General features: G+C 47.6%; 1 protein-coding gene across 10 annotated transcripts in view; it reads right to left on the bottom strand.

The window, feature by feature from the left end:
• The window catches only part of TSPOAP1 (TSPO associated protein 1), a 67,793-nt gene that overhangs the window by 22,593 nt on the left and 18,046 nt on the right, over positions 1–27,154 (bottom strand). For 8 of the 10 annotated variants that reach the window (XM_053995295.1, XM_053995290.1, XM_053995288.1 and 5 more), the window contains exons 5-18: positions 25,140–25,388; positions 20,435–20,542; positions 19,505–19,588; positions 18,809–18,898; positions 17,987–18,109; positions 17,491–17,595; positions 16,711–16,761; positions 10,538–10,721; positions 10,017–10,237; positions 7,751–7,860; positions 5,796–5,905; positions 3,587–4,402; positions 2,934–3,085; positions 915–1,481 (exon numbers count right to left, since the gene is read on the bottom strand). In XM_053995295.1, coding sequence (XP_053851270.1) covers positions 915–1,481; positions 2,934–3,085; positions 3,587–4,402; positions 5,796–5,905; positions 7,751–7,860; positions 10,017–10,237; positions 10,538–10,721; positions 16,711–16,761; positions 17,491–17,595; positions 17,987–18,109; positions 18,809–18,898; positions 19,505–19,588; positions 20,435–20,542; positions 25,140–25,388 — 2,970 coding nt within the window. Of the gene's footprint in view, positions 1–914; positions 1,482–2,933; positions 3,086–3,586; positions 4,403–5,795; positions 5,906–7,750; positions 7,861–10,016; positions 10,238–10,537; positions 10,722–16,710; positions 16,762–17,490; positions 17,596–17,986; positions 18,110–18,808; positions 18,899–19,504; positions 19,589–20,434; positions 20,543–24,246; positions 24,531–25,139; positions 25,389–27,154 lie in introns of those variants that run through there. The other 2 variants (XM_053995296.1, XM_053995294.1) reach the window with 2 other exon arrangements.

A 27,154-nucleotide genomic window follows, 5' to 3' on the forward strand; every position in this document is an offset into this window, starting at 1 on the left:
CATGATTCTATGAAATGTGGGTAAATGAATCCAGCAGTTGACCCAAGGTACTGCGAGTTGCAAATGACCAGGCACTGATCGCTGAAATTTTGGACTCAGCATCTCAGTTCTCCTGGGTATTGAGCTGGCCTTTGGGCTTGGGCCCACCATGCTGCTGTTGCTTCAGCCATTTTCAGAAGTCTCAGCCTAACTCTGACCATTCACAAGGTCACACTGCCATGATTAATAAAGTTGTGCAGAATTTAACAGTTTGAAGCACTCCTATGAGTTCTGATGTCAAAAGTCAGAATGGGAAATAGATCCTTCTCCCTGATGTAATACATCCCACAAAGGAGGGCCCACTTCCCCATCATCACAGAACAATCATTCACCATCATTATACGGCTCTCAGGCATCCTCACCACTGTCCTAAAAGAACTTTGAAAGCACTCACCCACCCTACTGGGAATACCACTGGGAATTTCACTCACCCACTGGGAACTCTAAATAGCCAGTGTCAGAACAGTTTGCCAGTTCTGCAGCCACAGCTGCCTTCCTCTGCCATCCACTAAGGTGCTCTACCACTGTCTTATACAAACCCACCAGACTGGAGGAGGTCCCTTCAAGTCAGAGAGCATAGCAGTGCCAGAATGCCAGACTAACATGGAACATCCTTTTAACCTTTTAACTCTGCAAATTCTTCCTTTCCTCACTCTGTTCCTCATCTGCTAGCAAACAGAATCAAGAGGTGAGCTGCATCTTCCAGGTACACAACAGTAGCCAAAACTCCCTGACAGTTTGCCACTGCTGGATGATGGCCCAGAGGCAACACTGTGTCACAGAAAGGTGCTAAATGGCCTCTTTCCCACTCCTCAGAAAGGATCCACTGCCCTTCCCTGCACACCTGACACTGAGCAGGAGATGTAAGCACTTACCTGCACCTCTGTCCCTTCACCCAGCTGTTGAATTCCCTGTTTCTGGGAAGGCCCAGGCTCCGTGCCCTGCCCCAGGAGCACTGCGCCAGTTTGCTGGGGAGGGACACTCAGGCATTTCTTGTCTCCTTCAGCGTCCAATCCCTGTGGGGAAGTGCCTGGAGCCTGCACCAAGGAAGCACTAAGGGAGGGGAGGCGTGGTGGGGAAGAGGCTTTTTCTGTCAGAGGCCGCGCTGAGCCAACAGGGCTGGAGGAGGGATCAGTCAATTTGGCATCTGAGCTCTTAGCAGGAATTTTCTGTTGGAACAGCAGCGTGTGCTGTGGGCTGTGGGTAGGCAATGAGGCCCTGGGGCCCCCCCGGGGCAGTCTGGAGGGGACAGTGGTGCACACAGGGGCAGCGCAGTGGGAGGATTGCAGCAAGACAGAGGAAATCTGGGCTGGAACTGAATCCACGGACTCCCCGTACTGAGACATTGTCCTCACAGAAACCTCACGGCACACCTGGAACATCTGAAGCTGGGACAAGTCCACCAGGACACTCCCAGCTGTTGGAGAAGTAACTTCTATCACCTGTAAGCAAAAGAACAGAAAGGAATTACTTACTGTGCACAGCTCAGCCCTTCAATTCCCAACCCAAAGTTCAGATAGAATCCAAAGCTCTGGAGAGCAGCTGTGCAGAATTCCCACCCTTCTACACACTATCTGGAAAGAATGAATGTTAAAGAGAAATTTGAGCAACTGAACAGTCTGAAAAATATGAATGTATTCACTCCTACTCCAGATTTTAATCCTCCTTGTTTCCTAAGCCTTAAAGAGCTTTTCCCTTTCTTAGGCTGCTCTTTTGACTAACTTCCCAGACTCCTTTTTTTCACCTGTGAAGAGGAAAAAGTATTTCCACAACAAAAGAGCAATTATCCAACACAGCATCATTCTGTTTTGCACTGTGCTCCTCAAACAACATCATGTGTGCATAAAACTACAGGACATTTTCAATACAGAACGTCCTTGGATGTTCCATATCAATAACAGTACTGAACCCTGGGGTGTTTGTATGTTAAAACCACAGAATGGTTTGGGTTGGAAGGGACCTTAAAAACCATCTCATTCCAGACCCTGCCATGGGCAGGGACACCTTCCACTTGGAGCACCCCAGGTTGCTCCAAGCCCCGTCCAACCTGGCCTTGGACACTGCCAGGGCTGGGGCAGCCAAAGCTTCTCTGGACAATATGTGCCTAGGCCTCATTACCCTCACAGGGAACAAACAATTCCTTCACCTAACACTGCTCTCTGGCAGTGGGAGCCATTCCCTGTGTCCTGTCCCTCCATCCCTTGTCCCCAGTCCCTCTCCAGCAGCCCCTTTAGGCCCTGGAATGAGGCCCTGGAAGGCTCTGAGGTCCCCTGGAGCCTTCTCTTCTCCAGGTGAACACTCTCAGCTCTCTCAGCCCCTCCAGAGCAGAGGGGCTCCAGCCCTTGAAGCATCTCCATGGCCTCTTCTGGACTCACTCCAGCAGCTCCACAGCTCTCTGATGTTGGGGGCTCCAGAGCTGGAGGCAGCTCTGCAGGTGGGGTCTCACCTAAGCTTGGCAGAGGGGCAGATGTCCCCCTCTCCCTTCTGCCCACACTGTGGGGATGCCAACTTTATGCTGGATCACTACACCTCGCTCCTCACATTCGAGAGAAAGCCCCAGGTTGTTGCTATGTACTTGTCCTTGTGCTCTGTCCACACCCTGGGGACTAACTGTTTGCCAGAGGATCAGGCCAGTGCCTGGGCTGAGCAGAGGAGGCTGTTGGGAGGCTGCTGGGGGGTCCTGCTCCAGGAGCACCTCCAAAATCTAGACAGATGTCTTTTGTAGTGTGCATCACACAGGCCAGGCAATGTCCCTTCTCTGATGTCACTCCTTTCCAGGCAAAGGACTGTCATTGCCTCCTCAGGACACCTTCCTGGATCTAGCTTTCCATGTCTTAAGGTCTGATACTTCATGCTCCCCTTGCAGCAGCCCCAGCCCCCTGCACAGCCAGTACCTTCTGTCCGTCCGCATACACGGCATATCCAGTGACCCGCACCCCATTGGAAGATCCCTCAGCATCAATGGTGACAGGTAACCAGCTGATAACCAGGATACCTGGAGAGGGACCAGCTTCTACCTGGACATCCAAAGGAGCATCAGGTGTGCCTGTGAGAGACGAAACACAATTTCCTCTTGCTTATCTGGCTACAGCAGAAAGCTCAACCCTGGTTAGAACCAAAGAGCAAACTCCTAACCAGACTTGCCCCTGCAGAACTGAACTACAACAGCCAGGCCAGAACTGGGAAATGTCAGACAGAACCAGAGAAAATAAGGTGCTCTTGTTCTGTAAAAGCTTAATGCACAGAAAACAGAACTTTGCAAAAGTAGCTGAGGCCAAGATGCAGCAACCCTTGGAGCAAAGTCATGGTAAACCATCTCTTCCCTACTCAATCAGCTGCTCCAACCAGCACAGAGGATGTCTTCCCAGAGCAAATGAAAGCAAAAGGGCTACTCAAATTTTAAAATAAAGTAAGAAAAACATTAAGACAAAACAGTGCAGCACCTCAGGCTTTGGGGACCTAATCAACCTTGCTTCCCTTTGCCCTATGGCTTCCCAGCAAATGGCCAGCTAAGCACAGCCTCTCCATGTGCAGAGGCCTGCAGTACCTGCTAGAGGGGTAGTGAAGTGTATCATGGCTGAGTCCTGCTCCTGCCCCTTGGGCACCTCTTCCCAAGGAGTTTTCATGGGCCGTGCCTCCAGCTTGGCCACATACTGGGTGCTGGGCTGCAGGTTGCGGAAGGTGTACCAATACACGCCCGGCTTGGTCACATCACACTCCTGCCCATTGAGATACACCCCATGGCTGTAGTTGCTGCTGCAGGGAAGCCACGTGATCTCTGCTGATGTGGCCGTGACGCTTCTGACTTTCAGCATCGTCGGTGCCATGCCAAAATCCTGCCCCACAAAGAAAGTGCAGCGCAGTTTATCAGAGCTGCCATGCTCCGTCACTGTCTGCACGGACACGCGGTAAGCCCTGCTGTGTAAATCCAGCTTTTCTATCACTGCTTTGGTCTGAAGGCCACTCTTCACGTTCTGACGTAGCTCTTCATCCACATAGATGTTGTAGCTTTGTATGTCTGGGCAGCCAGCTGGCAAAAGAGGTGGTTCCCAGCCTACAACTATGCTTCTGGCAAGCTGCTTGATAAGAGTCAGTTTTCTTGGGTAAGGCACTGCTGTGTGACTAACCGGTTCCTCCTGGTCTCCTTCTGTTCTGCTGGCCAATGGACTGATGCTACTCTCTTCAATGGAAAACTCACTCTTATCTCCACTGCTGGTGCTTGCACTGACCAAACTTTTCTCCTGGTATGAGCTATGGGTGAGATCATTCAGCTCCGGAGGCAGAAACATCATGAGGTCATCATCTGAAACTCGCTCAACAAAATTGGAGGGGACCAGCCCTCGCTGGCCATCCATCAGCTCCCCTAAATGAAAAACAGGACATCTGTTACCACTGCTCCTGCCATTGAGCCTTCCAACTCAGCTGTCAGGACTATGGGACAACATCTATGCCAGAGTACAACTGCTATGCAGTCAGGAGTGGAAAATACCTCAGGGAGGTTATTCCTGGCAATGTTTCCTGATTTCCTAGGGCTTCCCTAGTTAGGTCCCAAAGGACACAGTGAGGAAACTCACCGCTTTACATATTTCAGAGCCAACTAAGTAAAAAGTTGGGTTGTGTAATTAGCTAAAGACTTTCTCCTTCTTCATTATCCCATTCTTCCTCATCACAGCTCTTTCACTAACTTTTTTAGCCTTCCCAAACTATGCAGCTGCATGATTTTACACCTTCTCCCAGCCATACAGATTTGGGGTTTGCAGTACTTCCTCAAGAAAATCCATCTTCCCAGCTCTGTATTTAACTCTGGCCTTCCTTTTAGCTCCCTTCTTTCTTAAGTTAACTCCTGTACTAAAGGTGTCCCAAAAAGACTTGTGGGGACAACAGATACACAGCACTTGGTCTGTGCAGACCCATCAAACACAGCACACAGAGACTGCACTGCCTTCTCCCTTCCAAACTCTACCTACAGCAAATCAACTGAAAGCAGGGAAAGCAGAAAAGGTTAGTAAAGAATAACCTTTTAAAACAATAAACAAACAAATAAATGATAAGCTTGGGAATAGAAAGAAAGAAAAATGAGGCAGACCAGTCACAGAGCAAGCAGTGCAACACACATGCATTTGTCTCAGCTCTTGCAAAGCACCTCAGGAAATCAGGAACCATCATCCCTTAAGCAAGTGGCTCCACAAAAAAAACCTCAGCACAAATTTACAGCCCACAAATCTTGGTTTCAATTCCATCCACCTTTTAGTCAACCAGGATCATGTTTGCAAAGGGACCAAAACAGCAACACTGTGTGACACCACCAAGGGTCACAGCTGTAGTCTAGGTTGATTATTGTATCCCCTCTTTGCCAAAGAGCACGAGGTAATAGAGCCCATCACCTGCTCCAGTTCCTGGCTCACTACAGGCACTGGAAAGAGGGAAATAGCCCATCTGCAGAAGGGGCTGAACATGTTCCTCTCCATGGTGAAGGAGGAACCATATGGGAGTTGAAACCATTGGAGATGATACCTGGAGCTTGGTGGAAGTAGTGGCAAAATTTCCACTGAAATCACTAGACAAGGATTTCATCGCTTAGACTTCATTTATTCATACCATAAATAAAGCCATTTCCAACAGGATCTGCTCATCCTTCTAACAAACTAACTTTGGGCAGAAACCCTTTACCTTGAGGTTACATTTCTCTCTCATTTTCTGGAAAGAAATCAACTCTCCACAGCAGTTCAGTCACATTTTATTTTACTAAAACACACCTTCAAAGAAGCCATCTTCATCCATGTCTCCATAGATGTAAATATATTCTCCAGCAGTCAGTGGAAGCTCTGCCTCTGGATTTTCATTAGGTCCATCAAAAGGATTGTAGCTGAAATATTTATAATTGGAAGACTTAATTTGCATAGGAACCTTCCCAGCAACACATTACATCTGTGATGCTGATAAGCTTTCAATTCACTGGGAATGTATCCACTTTGGTAAGCAGCAAATTCCACAGACAAAGGTCAAGACTGTAGTTTACACATAAAAATATTTAATAACAGATAATTTCTGAGGAGCAGAACAGATGTCTTGTGACATCCAAAGGAACAGGGATATAAGGATGCTGAAGGGAGTGGAGCATCTCTCTGAGAACAGGCTGAGGGAGCTGGGCCTATTCAGCCTGGAGAAAAGTCAACAGAAAGGGGATTTTATCAATGCACAGGTATATTTAGGGTGGGTGTCAAGAGAAGGGGGCCAGATGCTTTCCACTGGTGCCCAGCAACAGGACAAGGGGCAGTGGGCACAAACAAACATAAAATTCCACCAGAACCTGAGGAAAAACTTCTTTGAGGTTGAGCAAACACTGGAAGAGGCTGCAGAGAGAGGTTGTGGTGACTCCTCCTGCTCTAACCCCACATTTTAAACAGCACACCAAAAACTTCACCAGCAAGAAAATTAGCAATACATTGGTGATATGGCTTGGACTCCAGGCAGTTCTAACCTGCCTACCCAGCGATACTCAAACTAATCAGAGGGTCTCATTTCACAGGAAAAGGCCTCATAAAAAACCTTTTGCTTTACAAACACCTACTACCAATTCCTGGTCTTTACCCCTTAAAAGGGATTTCATCATGACAAAGCAATGTTTACCTCTCTGTGATCTGACTGAGACCTTATGGGCCCAAGACTGACATGAAGACACAGACCACATCTGATGTGCTCCTCACAAGCACAGAATCATCCCCGTTCTCTTCCTCCCAATTCCCAATGGAAAAGCTGAAGGATAGGTAATACACTGAACTGTAGCAACTTGGGCTTGACTATGATGGCTCAGTGAATGGCAACAGTTATCAAAAACATGTGGGTTTATTCTGTGCTTTTGGTTTGGGTTTTTTTTTTTTGTTGTTTTTTTTTTTTTTTTGGTCCCTTAAAAATTACAGCCAGAAGTATTTTGGCCAAAAATTTCAGGAATTTGAAGCTGAAATTTTCTTAATTGCTGGAATAAGATTTCTTGGAGAAAACTTCTTGCACTATTCTGAAAAAAACAGACAATTCAATGAATATGTCAGGTTGAACTAATTTTCAACACAGACCAATATTTAAAGTTTCACACAGTGCTGTTCACTGAACAGCTACTGAGCTTAATGTGCTTTTGTTGAGCTAAGCCTGGATTGTGCAGGAAGTAACAAGTCTCAAATCATTCAATCATGGAATGATTTGAGTTGGAAGGCACCCTAAAATTCACCTCATTTCACCCCCTGCCATGGGCAGGGACACCATCCACCATCCCAGGTTGCTCCAAACCCCGTCCAGCCTGGCCTTGGGCACTGCCAGGCATCCAGGGGCAGCCACAGCTGCTCTGGGCACCCTGTGCCAGGGCCTGCCCACCCTCCCAGGGAACAATTCCTTCCCAATCTCCCATCCATCCCTGCCCTCTGGCAGTGGGAAGCCATTCCCTTGTCCTGTCACTCCAGGTATTTGTCCCCAGTCCCGCTCCAGCTCTCCTGGAGCCCCTCTAGGCACTGGAAAGAGCTCTAAGGTCTCCCCAGAGCCTTCTCTTCTTCAGGCTAGACACTCCCAGCTTTCCCAGTGTGAAAATCGAGAAATAAGATAAAGGTCTACCCCTGTTATTATCCACTCCTAACAGTGGTGAATCCTAGAAAAGATTGTGAAGTAGGGAACAGTGGATAATATGTAACTTCACAGAGCACAAGCAATGAGCACTCAGTACCTGTATCGAGCTAAGAACACCTGGAGCTTTGCAGGGCCTTGGCTGCCTGGCTCTGGCATGAGGGAGATGCTGTCAACATCCAGTTCTTCCATTTCACTTGCAGTGTCCACCTAAAATTGTTAAAGATAAGGATCTGAGTAAAGGAATACTCTGTGTGTTTGTACATAGTGAACACATCCTCTAAACTCGTGGCTGGTGTCAGTCTGGCTCCTGCGCTGAGGACCATCTCTAAGAATGACTTTTTAGGTGAGGAAGTAGTAATGAGAGGCAACAGCCCCAAGCTGGAGCATCAGGACTACCAGTCAGACATCAGCAAAATCTCCTTGCCCAAGTGGGTGATACAGCCTTGGGAAGAGCTCCCAGAGCTGGGGAGATCTCCATTCTTGGAAGAACCTGTAGCCTGAGCTCAGCAAAGCCATGGCCACACTGATCTAGAGCTAGTGACAGTCTCACTGGAGCAGGAGATTTGACTAGAGGCTCTGGAAACCTCTTCCACCCCACACATCCATAACTCAGTATGCTGGTTTCTTGCTACCTCTAAATGGTAGCTGTGCCTGTATGCAACACAAATGCCAACCTGAATAAAGGAGCTCTGTTGGAAGTTGGGTCTTTAACTGCTCCTGTCCTCTCCAACACCTGTAAATTTTCTGTAGGATGTCTATGTACTTTAGACAGAGCTTTGACTTGAAATTTTGGTTCTAGCTGGCTCTGCTAACAGCACATGCTGAATGAAAGTCAGGGCAGGAAGCCCTCATTCATGTTACAACCTCTCCCTTTCTAGGCAGCAGCTCCTTCTGCACTTCCTAAGCTGAAGAATGCACCTTCAGGGCATACGGTGCCTACTGGCAAAGCACCTTTGAGAAATTTCTCTCAGCTGTTTTGATCCTGATGAAATGTTGGGATTTTACATCCAGTGGCAATGGGTTGTGTAATGCAACTCTTCTTCTTGAGGCAATGCACTCCCTGGGGCTTGTGTGAACTTGTGCCAATGAACCAATTCAAGCTGCCTTTTTAAAACAGACCTCAAGGCAAATGTATTTTTGATGAAGACCCACTGCAGGCACCAGAACACAAAGTTGTTTTTTTTTTAATACATGAAGAGCCAATCTTGGGAAGAGTTCAGAACATCTTTTCAAGGTACTGTACTCCTTGTAATGCAATCCTACCCCATGTCCTTGGAGAACAAAAATCTGAAACACCCAAACGAAGGGGCTTAGCCTGGAATGTTCCCACAGTTATGTGCTGTGGAAGCCAAACACTCCAGGCACTGGCTCTTTTCCAATGGTCCCACACTGATCTCTGCAGGCATCTATCTCTCCAGGGAGGCAGCATGGCTTCCAAGTTTTTTCTTGAACTAAAAAGTAGGCATTTTTCCTGCTACAGAATTGCTAACAGTTCCATACCTGTTCTTCCCCAGGTGTGACCTTCACTTTGTCTCTGAACATGGCACTTCCCTGAGCTCTTACACAGTGGGAAGCTCCACCTGGCACTGAAGCAGCCCTTCATTGTGGCTGTCCTGACCTGGGCACCTCAGCACTTCAGTGGCTTTAGTGCTCAGGAAACCCCAAAAGAGCAAAAGGTGCCCCTCAGGCCACCACGCCCGGCCCTGCTCACAGCACTGCTCTGCCCTAAACTGTCCCCTCAAGTGATGCACAGGAGAGAGCATCAACCCCTGCTCAAGTGAATCCCACACCACCACAAAAGGGCTCCTGTGGAGAAGCAGCAGCTACCATTGAGGAGATTTTTGGTGACACAAACATGCAAAGCCTGTTAGCTCCATCCCTCTTAGCACAAACTTGGCATCTTCTCATGGTTTTTTTCACCAAGTAATATCTTAGTAACTAAAAACACCACACAAGAAGTTTGAGTTCCTCATTCACAGCTCAAGGCAAAAAATAGTCTGGACACAGTTTCTCCCTATGCTAAAAATTCCAGTTTGTAGCCTTTATGTGTCTTAGTGGCAGCTGAGATGCCACAAGGAAGCTTAGCAAAAGCTATCTCATGCATCCCATCCCATTCCTCCAAGCTCCCAGGCACTGTCAACCCAGTTGTTTCCTTCATGGAACACAGCAATATATTCCAACGAGCATTACAGACATGACATCCAAAGTAATTTCAGTAGTTTCCTATGTTTTTTTCTCTTGTTTATTCCATTTTCTTCAGGAAGCCAGAAGGGAATGAATGCAACCTTACTAGCGCTCTCAGCAATTCATTTATTCCCTTCTGGCTGGAAAGCACAAGCAGCAGAGGAGAGTCCCGTACTGACCTCTGGAGTTGGGCAGGATTTTGGGCTGTTCTGCATGGATTCAGATTTTGAAGAGCTGGACTGAGATTCCCCTTTCTTGGATTGTTTCTGAGCACTGGTGGGAGCAGCTGGGGAGCCCACAGTGGTGTCCAGCCCCCGCTGAGACAGCTCCAGCTTGTCACTCCCTTCATGGTGAACCTTCTTTGTGCTCTGATGGGGGAGTAACCCAGGAACAGCTGACTCTGCAATAAAATCAGCTGTCCATTACTTACAGCCACAAGCAGGATACAGGATCAGCAACAAGCATCCCAGGGAGCAGCCCAAGTCTCTACAAACCTGCCTCATCCAGCAGACTGGACACCTGAGCTCTCTCTGGCCACAGAAATGCCAACTTCTCTTTACAAAATGAACCAAAAGTATTTACAAGAGGGACAGAGATGCCAAAATTACACTAAACATTTTCATTAACTCCTTTAGCCCTTTTCATTTACATAAATATCAACCCATTTGTCAAAGCCCTCTCAGGCACAGCCAGTAATTACCCTTCTCCCAGCGGGGCTGCGGGGTGGAGCTGCACAGAGCCAGGGGCAGCTCCGAAGTCACCAGAGTGGAGGTGAGAAGGTCAATTTTTCCTGTTTGAAGCCGGAATTGTTGGAGTTCCTGTGACAGGAGGCTGAATTGCTCTGTTTGACTGCGACACTGGTCTTCCAGATCCTTTACCCGGGCCTGCCAGGAGAGAACAAGGTAAGGAACAAACTCCTGACAAAACACTTGAGGTTCAGAACAGGATTTGCCTTTGCTGCATCTCTTCACAGACTCCAAGGAGCTAAAGGATGCTTTTAAATACCCTGCCTAGGACCAGTCATTGGAAACCGGCAGCCTCACACCTCTACTTATCTTCAAAAAGCTGAGGCTCATCATCTCTGAAGAAGCTGACTACAAAACTCCATTAGGACTTATCCCTAAAATTCTGGGTTTGAACTTCAATATCCTCTCTGAAATAGGTCAGAGATAAATAAGCCTTAAAATTATTCAAAAGGCTTTGCGTGGTTTTTGGAGCATTAAAATCAAATGTCTCCAAAAGGAATTGCTCTCCCAATGTTGTCCATCACTCCAGAGGCCCCAGCAAGCTCCCAAAACCTTAATCCGACCTCCCCACCATTCCAGGCAGGACTGCCAACTGTCCCTCTTGGCACTAGGAAGCGCAGAGAGCACATGGGCCCATGTTGCAGAACTCTCCCTTGACGTGGGAAGCCCACACACTTTTCTCCCTGGTCCTACGGGGATGATTTACTCCAGGCAAATGCATGCTGGCAACAAGAAAGCTACACCTCAGCAAGATGAGGTGCCAAGGAGCCTTGGGAAACACTGTAGAGAGGGAAGGACACATTCCTGCTAGAGCACCATTTGTATTTTCCCATTTTCTCGTTTTACTATCTCTAGAACTTCCCCTTACAAAATACTGCTGATTCCTGGCTGTCTTTACACATCCCCACATTCCCCCAGGTTGTAGGCAGATCAATTCCCAGGTGATTGCAACTGCTCCTTTCCCTCCTCTCACTGTTTCTTTTGTAGGTAAGATGCACCAAAACAGATGACTGCACTGCACTCTTCAAAATCTCCCATTCTACCAAATGTATTTGAAGTGTTTTTTCCCCTTCCAACTCAAAAAATAAATGACGCCTTCGAATATTACGTGAGACAGAAAGCCTGAGATTATAAGCAGCTCTAAAAATAACACTTCTGACATGGTAAAAGCTCTCTCTGTGGTCTCAGAGTGATACAGAATCTTTGTAGCTGCTCCCTAAGGATTTATGAGGGTCGTGCATTTTTATTTGACTGTGACATATCTGTTTTAGGTGTTTCCGTTTATTACTTGCTCCCTCCACAAGTCGAAAGGTGCTCTCATGCTCTAAGAAATGCCGGGTGAAGTCTCTCAAGTTTGGCAAGAACTATCTCTGAACTGAATTCAGATGCCAGGACCAACTTCCAGAAGTGTCTGTGTTATCCACTTGCTCAGAGTCAACTCCTTGTTTACTAAGTCATGGTGCACAGGATTCCTCTGCCAATATGAGTGTTTGAATTTACTTACAGTTTGGATTTTTCACATAAAGACTTCTCTCCTACAACATTACATCTCAACAGAGAAAAGAAACCCTCAACAGTAAGAACAGTTGCACTGGATCAAAGGAGGGCTTCCTCAAGTCCAACATCCATCCCTGATCCCACCTTGGGACAGAGCCTACAACAACAGACAGGTACAGAATGACTGCAAGACCAGAGGGGGATTTCCTGTCTTCTCTGGAGACATGAGCCAGCAGATGCATCTGGATATTATGTTTAATAGCACCATAATAGTACCTTGTCCTGTAAATTCATAAACCACAGTTTAAATCCATTTACACTGGCAACCAAGCCAATAACGTGGATAATTCACAGTTTAATTCTAAGACACCTAATTAGTCAGGTGTCTTTTCGATCTGTTCTTCCAAACAACATACAAACATGCCTTAAGTACTACTGCCACATCATACACAAGGTGTACTTCTAGCAGCTACTTTGCAGGGGACTGCAGACAGCTGGGAAGCAGCAGGTTTCCAGGGCAGTGCTGGGAGGCAGGAGGATAAGGAAGATGAGGCCCAAGGACATGGCCAGGAGGTTCAGGGAACCAGCAGGAATCAAGCTCCAGACACAGAGAAGACTCCTGTGTCTGTGCCCAACCCAAAATGGGGAGAAAGAGGAGTCTCCCACAACAGGGACTGGACTTCCAGAAGAGGCTGCAAGAGCAGGAGCAGAGCTTGGTGGGGTCAGTTTAACCACCAACTCAGGAACTGATTCTCCACACCCAACCACCACCACCTCAGCCCCATCCTCTGAGACACTCTCATTCATGGCTGGTCTGTTCCACTTCCACAGCTCATGCTCTCCTTTCAGACGTCCCTTGCTCCCCTTGTCCATATCTTCTGCTATGTACTTCTCAGATCAGAGAATCCCCATTTGCGAGAAGGGAATTCTATAGGTGTGCAGTCCAAGCTCTTGCTAAAAGCAGGGCTGATGCCAAAGGAATTAAAGGAAAATCCATAACTCCACATCAGTGTGGGTGCAACTTCTACAGGATGTGAGGATACCCCATAAAGTCCTTTCCTGAGAGTTCCCACCATTTTTCTGCTTTTTTGACCAAATTGTGGCTGACATTTTTTTTTAAAATCCCCTACCTCCAACCCTGTACCTCCTATGCCAGCAGGGAATTCTGAGCCCACCACCAGGCATGTTTAGTCTCTGCTCTCTCTCCTCCACGTGCCTTTGCCCAGCCAATGTCACCTGATCTCCCCATTCCTCCTGAGATCTCTGCCAGACTGGAAGGTTTTAAAGAAGTTTTCTATCAGCTACAAACCCTAGCACTTCTATACCAGCCTCCTTTCCAAACCACCTGTGAACAGGCCAGCCAGCACAGCCCCTAAGCTGGAACTTCATTAGTTACCACCTCTTCTGGGAAAACTATTATCCACAATCTCTGCTTCCCATCTTCCACCCAATTACAAAGCCAGCAGGACCTGTCTTCTTCTCCACAACACTCATTTGTAATGAGTGTCACCACTGCTTTTAGGGTTTGAAGGAAACACTTCACTCTTGGACTTCAAAGACACTTAAATGTGGAGAAGGAGCACAGTTGGACAATTCTAAAAATCTGGAAGTGCCAAAAAAGTAAGCTCCTAATTCTAATTGGTCAAGAAAGCAAGGCACTTAAAGAGAAACGCAGCTGCTCCATCATAGTGGGAGCTCCTTTAATTACACTTATTTCTTGGCAGTAACACTCTTGCAAACTTTTCCAGAGTATAGTTAAAACAAGAATACCAAGCAACTGTCAAAGTCAGAACAGAGAGGAAAATGTCCTGTTTGACAGCATTAGAGCAGTACCTGCATGCAATCCAAAGTACTCTGGGAGCAAGAAGAAAAGCAAAAAGAGATATCAAACCACATCAGCAGTTACACTACAACACTCTGCCAAAGATAATCCAACCCTCAGTCTGAACAAAATTGTTTCCTCACCAAATTACAATTGTCTGCCTTGTTCCATGCTGAGATTTCCACCTCATTCCCAGAAGCATCTGCTTGTCAAACAAAAGCTAAATCCTACACACCAAATGCATGAATAAGATAACCAGGGACCTTCTGAGTGCCTCCAAATCCCAGTGTGCTTTGAGATAAATGACAATATGCTTAGAGTGGCTGCTAAATTTTAAGCCACCTTTTCCTAACACATTGCACCCACTCAGAAATGAATGGAATGGACATTTGTGCCCAGACCTTTCCCCAGGTCTGAGATCATGGAGTTCTGGGAATCAAAGCACAGCTCAGAAGCTGGCTGTGACAGGATCTTAAGCAGCTGACAGCCTACTCAGTCCTGCATCCTGCTCCTAGGTCAGGGATCAAGCAAAGTTGAGCTCTGGTCCCCTTATTTCCGAACAAAACTGGATTCCTGGAAGGAGGCTGTCTCCTTTTGTATCCATGCATTGCCAAAGGCAGTTGAAATCTTGTCTCATGTACTTTGGAACCACCGAACTCCCTCATTCCCATGATTATAACCCTCAAGCTTTTCTTCCTAAGCTGAGAGGGTGCTTCTCTCCATGGCATTTCTGCACACACCCCACTGCATACTCTCCTCACCCCTGTCACTGCCTTATCTCAGAACTACAGAACACCTAAGGCTGAAAAGATATCACCTGGAGCACTGGGATCACCTAATCCAAGCCCTCAGCTCAGAGCAGGGCTGGCTGCTGAGAGCTCTGTCCAGTTCTGACCATCTCCAGGGAGAGAGACTCCACTTAAGACAATCATGTGACAGAACTCTTCAAACAGGAAAATGGACTTCACTCATTCCTTATTTATATCACATCAAAAAGCAATTCAAGCACATGTAAAAATGACAATACATAGCAAAGGCATCTCAAACCCCCTAATTATGCCATACACTGATGTTCTGGAATTACTATGATTATAGTTAAGTAATTTAAATGACTGTTGCTCTGCATTTAACTGGCTTTTAATGACAGTACCTCTTTCTTTGTTCTACTTTATAAAATTCAGGGACAGGTTGAATCAGGCTCTGAGAAACCTGGTCTAGTGGAAGGTGTCCCTGCCTGCAGCAGGAGGTAGAACTGGATGAACTTCAAGGTCCCTTCCAACCCAAACCATTTGATGATTCTGTGATCTCTGTGCCAGTAACATGAAAGCAAGAATATTTAACTGGTAAGGCCCTTGCAGTAGAACATTACCTTCAAACACAGAATAAGAGGACTATCTCTTTCTTCCTTTGCACAGGGAGATGTCTGGTTTAAACCTAAGTAGCTTCTCCAACCCTTCACTGAGTTAGTTCAGAAAATGTTTGGCAAACATCACAGAATCATCAAATCCCACAATGGTTTGGACTGGAAGGAACCTTAAAGCTCATCTTATTCTATGGGCAGGGACACTTTTCACTAGACCAGGTTGCTCCAATGGTCTTGAAACAGAACCACAGCAACCCTCCCTCCCCCTAAAGGCTGCTCAGAACCCAGCTAAACACCAGGTCATGTAGAGCAAGCAGCACCTGTACCAGCTGATTCCAACTCTGCAGCCAAATGAAGAGGTCCCCAAAGGGATGTGGCAAAAGTATAAGATATAATGTCACATCCTCCAACACTCATCCAACCTGCAACATTTCAATCCTGTTCAGCAGGAGCCCAGCACTCCTGGGCTCTACTGGCCAGGCCCCATCCAAAGGTGGTGCTATTTGCAGTCATGGAGCAATCTCCATCAAGGACACTTCCCACCTGCATCGACAGTCCTGGATTCCCAAAGGCCACAGAGCTGCACAGTGGTGGGCATAGGGAGTTCACTCTGACAGCCCTGACTGCTTGTCACCACTGGAGACAGGAGCACAGCCCCAAGAGATCCTTCTGTCTGGGGATACAGCAAGACAACCTGCTCATCTCACATGTTTCAGTGCTCAGAAAATCTCAGAGAGCAGAAGATGCTCCCCTTGTCCCCACACCCAACCCAACCCTCTGGCAGTCACTAAATTGTCAGATCAAGTTCCAGGGTTTGGCACTGTGCCTTTGCAGCTCCAGGAATCCAATGTTTTCTCCAAAGTCACCCTGACAGACACTGAGCTGATGCAAATCAACCCCAAAGCAGTGCTCAGCACATCTGCCAGGCTGCACCCATACACTGTCAGCCACCAGCCAAAGCACATTCCCTCTGTGCAAGTCAGAGCAAATGGAACAGGGGAGCTACCTCAAGCTTCACCACTCCTTATGCTCAGGTTTTCCTGCTTTTACCCAATAAACTTTTCTTATTTTTCCCCTAATAAAACAAATAGACCACACATACACAAGAGAAATTTCAAATCCCATGGACACAAGTATTCTCCTTTCACATGATGCTGGAAAATGGAACAGGCAGATCTGAGTTTGATTACTAAATGCACCCCAAAAGAGATTTTGGGCACAATCTGAATGAAGTGACCTATCTAATGACTGAGCAGGTTAGGATATAATTCCCTGAACTTTGACCCAAATATTACTTTCACTGCAGCAACATGTTGCATCCAATCAAGGCACTACAGCATTTTGCAGAAGAACCAACAAAACCCAGGGCATCCAAACTGATATTATAAATAAAAGGAACCAAATCTGGAGCCACTAATCCAGTGGCTTGTTTCTTTCTGTCTTACCTCTAGAAGCTGTACTGCTCCCTCATGTTCCCTTCTTGCCTCTGCCTGTGCCTAAGGAAAAATAAGGGAGTACATCAGAAAGCAGCCAACCTGAGTTCACTTCTACTGTCATCCTACTTTAGTAGTCCATTGTAGACTGGAGCACAAGTCTGGTGAGGAACAGCTGAGGGAGCTGGGAAAGGGGCTAAGTCTGGAGAAAAGGAGGCTCAGGGGGGACCTTGTGACTCTGCACAACTCCCTGACAGGAGGGGACAGCTGTGGGGGGGCAGCTGGTCTCTGCTTCCAGGGAGGAAGGGATACGACAAGGGGAAATGGCATCAAGCTGTGCCAGGGCAGGGTCAGGTTGAATACTGAGAAAACTTCTTCACAGTCCTTGGCACAGACCGCCCAGCGCACTGGTGAAGTCACCATCCCTGGGGCAGTTTAACAGCTGTGTAAATGTGGCTCTTGGGGACATGGGTCAGTAGTTGCCTTCCAGTGCTGGGGGAACAGATGGACTCAATCTTGGAGGGCTTTTCCAAACTTAATGATTCCAAGATTTTATGATTTAAATCACTGTACAGTCTGGAAACATCTCTGGGCTCTGGACATATAGCAGTGAGAGGTCAGAACTGACATTCACAAGCAAAGCCCTTCACTTTGCTCAGGTACCAGAGTTCACCTGGACTCAGATACTCTCAGCCTGTAAACTCACATCTACCCCCCCATGCACACCTCCAAAGGAAACAAGGTGCAGGAGTCCATTCAGAGAGGAAAACGTCCCCATCACACACCACATACCTGCTGCAACCGCCGGACCTCCTCCTGCTTCTCCTGCAGGACTAGCAGTGCTTCCTTGTGCTCCACTTCCAACTGCTGCCTCCGCTCAGCCACATTTCTCATGTGCTGCAGGAGAGAAGGCATACACAGCTGAGTGGTGACACTACTACACACCTGCCCTGTGTTCTACCAATGGTCACAAAGCCAAACCAGGGCCTGTATTTCATGTCATCGCTGCACAGAGTAAGGAATTCCCATCATGAGGCAGAGCAACATTGTCAGAGAAAACCCTCAAATCAGTGATGGCCACCTTATCTCCCACTCAAATCCCTGAAGCAGCCTTTCCAAAGCACCTGTGTCCACTTTGGAAAGCCATGTTCCAGGATCCTGCAAGAAGCAGAATTCCCAGTGGAAGCACAGAGACAAAAGAATGGTCAGAAAAGGCAAACAGACAACCTGTGCCATTCAAAGGAAGCAGTAGGTGTTTGGACAGTCCTTCAACCTTCTTCCTACTGACCTTCAGCACCTGCTCTAGATTCTCCAGCTTGGTTTGGAGTCCTTGATTCGTCTGAATTACTGAATCCCGTTCCTTAGTCACTAAAACAACCTGCAGTTTCAGGTCAGCATTCTCAGATTCAACCTGAAGAGAAAGGATTTTCAGTGAGGACAAGCAGCCATAGGTGTTCCTTGTAAAAACAACAGAGACCAGTTTATTTCTGTGCTTTCTGCTGGCAATGATACCAAAAATCAGGCTCCTCCTCTGCCTCAGTTTTTCACTTAACACAAACATATGAGCATTTTTGTATCAGGCTTCAATGTGTAACAATTTATCTGCACACTGCTTCTCTCCCTAGATTCATCTCCCCTCCCCTTTTGCAAGGAGGAAGATACTGGGATAGGAACAAGCTACATAATGAAGAGATAAAAAAACAAGCACAAGGTCTATAAGCAATTTTAATCCTGCATTGCAGGATTAAACACAGAGAACAGGACAGAAAATTCAGTAGCCTGCTGAAATCATCTTTGCCTCCTTCACTTACCAGAAGGAATTTTTGGTTCCAGGGTGCACTACGGCTTGACGACTACCAGCAACGCAAGAAAGGACAAACATTTCCACTTACAGCAGTTATTAAATAAGTAGGAAGCCTTATGCGTGGTGGCAAATTGACACATGGGACTGACAAATGACTTTCTAACTTTTGTGCATTAGATTTGTCCAGAGAAGAAGCTAGGAACAGAAGCCCAGATCAGAACACGACCATTACTGAGCTGGAAACTTAAGAACAGCAGAGTTTTGCAGAAGTCAATGCTGCCAACCTGACAAAGACACTGCTTTTACCTGGCCTGCCCACCCAGCCTTCTCATTCAGCTGCAAGTTCTCTTCAGCCAGTCGTGCATTTTCACTCTGCACCTCCTGCAGCTGGATCTCCTGTCCAGAAAGAGCAGGAATTACACCAAGGCCCTCTGACTCCCCCAGATTATCCTGCAGAACAACTCCATTGCTCCTGTTTCCTGATGGTGCAGGATGCTGGTGGGATGCTGCTCGAGGTCTGGGAAGCAACAGGGAGCAGCACTGCCCAAACAGAACCCAGGACCCGACTATGGGGTTGGACCTGGATGACCTTTAAGGTCTCTTCCAACCCAAACCAGTCTTTAATCTCTTGAGCAAAGCAAAGCAGAAACAGAAGGGAGAAATCCAGATGTTATGCTATGAGCTGCAAAAGTTCCTTGGAATTAAATAGGATTTCAGTCAACAAAAAGCACAAGAAAAGACAGTGGGATGGTGTTATTACCATTTCAATACCTGTCTGGAGTGCCTGTGAAAATGGTTAAGTATCTCCCCAAATTAGCAAAGGCCATAGAATTTCATTCAATGAACAATCCCAGCCTTAAGGGCTGGAGCCCCAAAAACTGCTCAAATGAACAGAAACACTGATGATTCCTTATTAAGATGAACTGAAGAGAATCCAAGAGAGGCACACAACAACTTAGCTCCTCCCATTATGCTCATAAAATAGGCAACAAGAACACTTACTAGTTCTTTGCATCTTTTATGCTTTTTCCTCACTTCATGCTCAAGGTTTTCACATTTTTTGCGCTTTTTCTTGAGTTCAACTTCCTGCACAAAACAAGCAGAAGTAGATCAGGAAGCCCGCACTCTTACAATGCATATGAAATTCAAGCCCAGCCCCTCAGACCTAGTGCTGCATTAGTTATTTTTATTTTCTTATGAAAATCTTTTTGTGACAAAGTTAAACAATGCAGAAACCAAGGGAGATTTTTCTGAAAGTTAGGAAAATAAAAAAAACCAAACCAAACCAAAAAAAAAAAAAATCCCCACCAAACTATTCCTCTCTTCCCCGAGCCTTACGTCTGGAAATAATTCTGCTCCCACATGCATGGACTGCTCCTATTTATACAGAACAGTTGAGAGGATAAGGTGTGGGGGACAAAACAACAGATTTTCTGTATAAAATTTTCATCTTTAAACACCAGCTGTGCTATTTTAGCTCCTATTCAAATTCCAGTGACACCTAACAGAGCACAGACATCCTCTTGATCTGCAAATACTACCCCTCAGATTGACAGGAGCTGCTAAACCTCCCTGTGCACTGTCCTAATTGCTGGAATAATTCACAAGGGACACATTCCTCATCCACATCTGTCCCCAGTTCAAATAAGTCTAAACCAAACACAGCACAGAAACCTACTGGCATGTTTCCATCTCATCTGAGTGTGACATATTCCCCTGCCAGCCCAGCACCTGGACCTGCCACCCAGCAACACTCTACATGCAGAATGCCTGTGTTTTTCTACCAATTCCTCAAGCTTCCCACTTTTGCAGGGCAGCTGCACCTAAAAAGATTTCAGTCCCCAAAATCTCTGCCTGGCCTGCACATATTAAACCCCCAATAAAAATAATAAAGTAGCACACTCCTTCCCCCAAACCAGGTTCACAACTCACCAGCTGCTGTATCTGTTTGCTGCTCTCCTGGTTTGTTACTGCATTTTTGGGAGGAAAATTTTCATGTCCTTCAGAGGCAGGTCCCAGTGATTGCACACCTGGTTCCACCTGAAAGCAGAAGAAATGCTAGAGAGCTCAGGGACATCCTGAGACTATAGAGCACACTAAGGGAAGAGGGACTTTCCTGGCAGTACCACCCAGGAGAGCAGTGCTCCACAGGAACTCCTGATCTCTGAGCTGCACCACTTGACATGGAGAAAGCTGGATATCTCGCCAAGGATCTCTGTGCTGGCAATCTCCTGGAGCCCACTGCCAACCAGCCCAGCTGGACTGAAGCATCTCCGAGGAACAGTGGGCTCCTGGAAGCTCTCAGATCCAAGCTCCCATTTGTGCCTCACCTAATGACCCAATGAGAGGCAGCAGCAACACCTTTCATGGCCTTCCCCAAAGCAACACAGAGAGGAGAAGGGAGAACACAGCCCACAAAGGGCAGAAATAAGTGAAGATGTCAGAATCTAAGGGCAGGCAGACAAACACGACCAACAAATGCAGCATCCCACTTCTGCTGGTAGCTGGGAAGGGCTAAAATGGCAGCAGTGCCATGGCTTTTGTGCACCACCAAACCAGATGAAAGGAGACACTTTCTATACACATCTGTACACAAGTTTCTAACAAAATGCCTTTTCATCTGGGTCACAGACAAACACACATTAATCCTCTGAATTTTTGCTCTTGGCTAATACTTGACTTGCATTGTCTGCCCAGAATAGCCCTGACTGCAGGGCAAAGACTGAGACACACAGAAGAAAAAGGGTCTTGATAAGGTTTTAAACATTAACTGTGAAGTTATTTTTGATAAACAGATTTTAGGGCCAGATCTTTAAGATCATCAAAGTAAACCTGTACTGAGAGGAAGCAGCAGGACTTTATGAATCCATCTCAGCCTTAGCCTTCAGCTGACCTCTCCTCAGACATGGGGTTCCTCATTTCACTCTGAACACCTTCAGTGCTGAGGGATCCATGGGATGAGCTCTGAGCTCCCTGTACAGCCAGCCATTAGGGCAGTGCCTAAGCACTATACCTATGATGTGATTTTTAATCTATTTTTGGCTTGAAAAACAAAGGTTTTATCTACATCTATATTCATGGCTCTTATGCTGAAAGCCTGAGAGCTCCAAGAGCTCACACTCAAGCTCAGGCTACCAAGGATTTCTCATTTTTTGCTAAAAAAAAAAACCAACCAAACAAAAACAAACAAACAAACAAAAAACCAAACAAAAAAAAAAAAAACCACCCCAAAAAAAAACAACCCTGAAATCACATGAACCTTGCTCCCTATCATCCATGGAATAAGGTTCACTGCAGAGTCCAACAGTCTGAGCATCGACCAGCATGTGGAAATCTTGGGATTCTCCACCCAACCCATGGCACCTCAAGGGCCACAGTGCTTGGAAGCTTTCAGGTGTGCTGTGAAACCCATATTTAACTGTGGAATAGCCCTGTGGAAATGTTTCTGAGACATTTTTGCTTTTCAATCACCTTTCTCATACTAAGTACCAAACTGGTATTTCAGAGAATCCCAGAATCACTGAGTTTGGAAAAGACCTCCAAGCCCATGCATTCCAAGCTGTGCCAAATCCCCACCTTGTCCCCAGCCCAGAGCACCAAGTGCCACATCCAGGACTTTCTTGGACTTCTCCAAGGATGGGGACTCTAAACCTCCCCAGGCAGGCCTGCCAAGGCCTGAGCACTCTTTCCAGGGAGAAATTCCTGCTGATGTCCACCCTGAGCCTCCCCTGGCCCAGCCTGAGGCTGTTCCCTCTCCTCCTGTCCCTGTTCCCTGGGGGCAGAGCCCGACCCCCCCGGCTGTCCCCTCCTGTCAGGAGTTGTGCAGAGCCACAAGGTCCCCCCTGAGCCTCCTTTTCTCCAGGCTGAGCCCCTTTCCAGCTCGCTCAGCTGCTCCTGGGGCTCCAGCCTGGGGTACTCCATATCACAGGGTTCAGCCAAGGGACTGGCATCAGCCTCCTCCCTTCACCACTGCTGTCAGATTCAGCCTTGCTGACTTATTTGTCAGCCAGAAAATCTTCTGGCAGTGAGGACAGACTCTCCTGAGTCAGAGAAACAAAGCACATGCACAAGAAAAGCCATCTTGTCTGATAAAACCTGCAGGATCAGGTGGAAATCAAGGTATGGAAGGGTCATTCAAGGAAGGTAAGGGCAAGGCAGAGGGAAAAAAACATCTGTGCATCCCTCTTCATCACAGCATAATTTAGTGGGGGGGGGGGAATGGGGGCTAAATCTCAAACTATGAACAACAAAGCTGAGAACCTCTCTGAAACGGAACTGTCTATAAGAACTGTGGAAGCCAAGAAAATAAAGAGTAACAAGCCACCAAGATTATGTAGTATTCACCTCAGGGTTTAAAACCCCCTTTGGCATGAACTGAATCCCTCAGTTCAGAGGAACTGAATCAATCCGTGCAGCAAGTCGCTTCTCCAACACTGCCTTAACACAAAATACCTGGAAGATGGCAAATGCCATGCTTCAAGAGTATTCCAGAGTTTTAAGCATATTCCAGCAGACATCCGTAGAAAGACAGACCAGTACATTTGATGCCATTTCTGGGCAAACTGGCACAAACCGCATAGAACGCAAATACTTTAAAAAACCCAAACAAACTTATATTACAGCAAGGGGAAACATATTCATGGATGTATAAAGAGGTTTTTTTTAAGATGTCAGCAAGTAAGTGGGTGAGGGAGTCCCAGTAGGAACCCACTTGGGCACTCAGAAGACATTCAGCTGCTGTCCTTTAACAGGTGTCTGCAGACACTGAGCCACCACAGGGTGAGGGGAGAGTCTAAATATTCAGTAAAAATGAGAGGGCTGAATAAGAGGGAGCAGAATTATGCTCTGCAAGTACTGATGCAGCAGAGACAGTGATGAGGGCCCCGTGACACTGAGTGATTGCAGAAACTAATGATGGTTTAATAAAGAGTGCTTAGACAAAAATGTAAAGAGATCTTCTGGGAAAGGGAGAGAAAACTTCATTATGCTGTGATATAAATCAATGCCACAGCGTCCAGGATGCTGCTGCACGCTACTTCCCCAACACAAAACTGAGAGGGAAAACACACAAAGGAGGGAGACAAAGATAATGAACACTGCATAATGGAAGAGGCTGGAAAGAAGAAGAAAAAAAAAAACCACAAAAAAACCCACAAAAAACCCAAACCAAACCAAACAAACAAACAAAACAAACAAACAAACAAAACCAAAACCAAACCCCAAGAACAAAACAAAATAAAAAACAAAAACAAAAAAACACAAAAACGGCTGAAGGAGAGCGGTTTATAAACCCAGGAGTGACTTGGAGGAGACGGAAAAGGAATTAATATTCAATGCATCTGCTGTAAGAGCCGGGGGGCAATAAACGGGAGCAGCTGGCGGGAAGGTGGGGGGGAAGATGCGCAGCCCAATCTCCCACCGGGGGATGTGGGATTGTATCACACTGAAAACACGGGAGGAAAGCGGCAGAGCCCCTGGGAGCCACATCCTCAGGAGCCCGCGGCTCGGACAACCCTGACCCGCCGCCCCGGGGGCCGCGGGGCACAGCGGCACCCGCGGAGGGCCCGGCCTCGCGGAGGGCCCGGCCCGACCGGCCGTGCTCGGCCGAGCGGCTCCCCGGCGGGGCCTGGGAGCCGCCCGGCGCAGCCCGGCCTTACCTGGCGGCGGCGGCGCAGCCCCGGCCGAGGCCCCGCGGCACCCCCGGCCCAGCACAGCAGCCCCGCTGGGGCCCGGCCCGGCCTTACCTGGCGGCTGCGCGGCCGCGGCGGGGGCGGCGCCCTGAGGCGGCCCCGGATCTGCCGGGCTGAACCACTGCGGGCGGAGGGGCCGCCGGGGCTCCAGGCGCGGCCCTTTGCTGTGGTGACACCCCCTGGAGCCGCCTCCGGCTGGGGGGGCCCCGACGCTGGACCAAGTCCGGAGGAGGCCCCGGAGCTGCACCAGGGCTGGAAGCACCTCTGCTTTGGAGCCAGGCTGGGAGAGCTGGGGGTGTTCACTTGGAGAAGGCTCCAGGGAGAGCTCAGAGCCACGTCTAGGGCCTAAAGGGGCTCCAGGAGAGCTGGAAAGGGACTGGGGATAAGGGATGGAGAGATGGGACACAGAGAATGACTTCCCGCTGCCAGACGGCAGGGATATTGGGGAGGAATTCCCACCTGGGAGGGTTGGGAGGCCTTGGCACAGGTTGCCCAGAGAAGCTTTGGCTGCCCCATCCCAGAAAGCGGCCACGGCCAGGGCTTGGAGCAACCTGGGATAGTGGAAGGTGTCCCTGCCTGTGGCAGGGGGTGGAACGAGATGCACTCTTAAGATCCCTCCAATCCAAACCATTCCATGATTGTATAAAGAAACACTACCTGCTTTCCTGGGTGGAAAAACACAGCACGGGAGCCCTGTGCTAGGGAAAATGAGCAGGACTGAGCTCCTGGTACGGCTTAGCGTCCCTGTCCTGGTGTGGTCTGCCAGCAGCATCCACGTCCCTCCTTACCCTGCGACCTGGTGCTGGAATGCGTTCCTTTGGAAACCAGCACTGCACCTATTTGCAGTGGATGTGAATTCACCTTCTCCAAGTGAAGTTCCCTAAGAACAGCAATTAACTGAGTAATTAAATAGGCAAACTTTCCGATTGCTGACCCACTTGTCTCACCTCCCTGCGAGCTCTCTCTCCGAGCGCTGGGTCTCCCAAGGCCTCCTTTGGTCGAGATGCGCCTTTGAGGCAGGAATTGGTTGGTCCTGGACATGCAGCAGCACCGGGCATGGCACTGCTCATTTTGGAGGAACGCAGACACTCCTTGAAATTCTTGAGCGCGATCTGCCTCTGGAGCCGCAGCACCTCTCGCTGGGATTCCCGCAGCAGGCGGTCGAACTCAATGACATTCAGGCAGCGAGGGTCATCCTATGGGAAACCAGCCATGGCACCATGGCACTGACAAGCTCCAAAAGGTGGGACATCTCACATTTAATATGCAAACTCCAGAAGAGGAGAGGCTGGGAAAACCCAGGTAGTGTGGCACACACATGTGATTGATTCCTATGTCTCCAAAGCTTCAAAACTCACTTTACATACTTTATGCAAAAACATTATTCCTTATGAAGATAAAGCCCAGCCTGTAATGCTCCTGCAGCTCTCTCAGCATGACCTGCAGGGCTTTTCCAAGCATGGGCCATATCGTCACATGCCAGCAGGGAGCGTGGCAGGATAATGTCATTTCACAGCCCAGCCAAACCAGAGCTCTCGCTGCTTTCTTTACTCCTTGGTGTGGGTGCTAGCAAGCACTTGGCTTTGAGAGGTTGCAGGAATGAAGAACATCTGGGATTTGGTCAGTTCTTTCTCAGGATAATACTTGGTTTCCTAACTTTCTTGATTTCTCTCCTCTCAAGACAGTATGTATGATGGACACCTATCTATAGCACAAGGGTGTCGCTCCCATCCACTCATGACCCAAACACAGCAGCTTTTGAAGGAAACCAGCACAATCTGAGATTCACAAAACTGAGGAGAATATGTCACCAGCTTGTTTGATTCTTCAACGGTTTCCAGATTTCAGGAAGCTGAAGAAACCTGCATGTCCATAAGTACAAAATCAGGTTCTGAAAACCTGTCTTTAAAAATCTGCTGCTGGAGGAGGCATTCCCCTGGAAAGCTCCTAAGCCAGAGAATTCAAGACATAACTGGTATCCAGGACAAGTTTAATCTGCTTCCCTGTTTGCCTCTTCTCTGCCCTAAAAATAGTGAGTGCTTTATAAATACAATTTGTGGAGAGAACCATGGTTACTCTCACACTGCAAGGGGGAAACTGAGGCAACATTAATGGGAACTGATTATAGATTCAAGAAGTGAGCAGCTGGGCCCCCTCTCTGCCAGACCCATGTTCAGGCTATCAGGGTAGTAGTTCTTTAAACAAAACTGGCTGGGGCTAGGTATAAAATCTCCCTTCCCCCACCACAAAAAGGCTGCTATTCCCAACAGACAGCCTCTGAAGCCTGGGGGAATAAAGGAGTAGAAAAAATCTGAGTCCTCCCCTCAGTTTCTATTATACCGATCCCCTGCAGCTGTTCCCCCCAGTCCTCCACTTCCAAGAATCCATGCTGCAAGAAATTGCAGCCTGGATTTAGCTGGAACCGGGGTTTGGTTGGAAGCAGATCACTGGAGTATGATCTCAGGAAATTATTTTATTCCATCTTGAGAGCCCTGGCTTTGCAAAACAAGGCCAATGCGTTTGCAACCCAGGGTGCAGGTTGTGAGTCCTGCTACGGCCAGGGAACTGAGTGGATCCACTTCATAGTTACGAAAAATTTCTACTGATTTAAATACCCAAGATTAAAATTGATTTGATTACAAACTCTAAGTGTGCACATCATATCTCTGCATAAAACACCCTACATTGGCATAATGCATTTTGCATGCTGCAGACAGATTAGGGGAATTTGGAATTTTAAGTAGCTGGAAATTAAAATTTAATGAGTGGTTTGCTTGGAAGAGAAATGGGAAAAAACAAGATCAGACAGAATGATCTATATTGCTCTCTTTTCTGTGGATTCCTTGCTCAGGCATCAATGTCCCAGTTGCTGGTGCCATAGACAGTGTCACTAGGGACAGAGTGGTCACCCAGGTCAGCCTAGAAAGGAAGGGACTGAATTTGTTGGCCCTGGGGGTTGCAC

This window comes from Vidua macroura, chromosome 20 (assembly GCF_024509145.1).
Source record: "Vidua macroura isolate BioBank_ID:100142 chromosome 20, ASM2450914v1, whole genome shotgun sequence".
Lineage (NCBI taxonomy): Eukaryota > Metazoa > Chordata > Aves > Passeriformes > Viduidae > Vidua > Vidua macroura.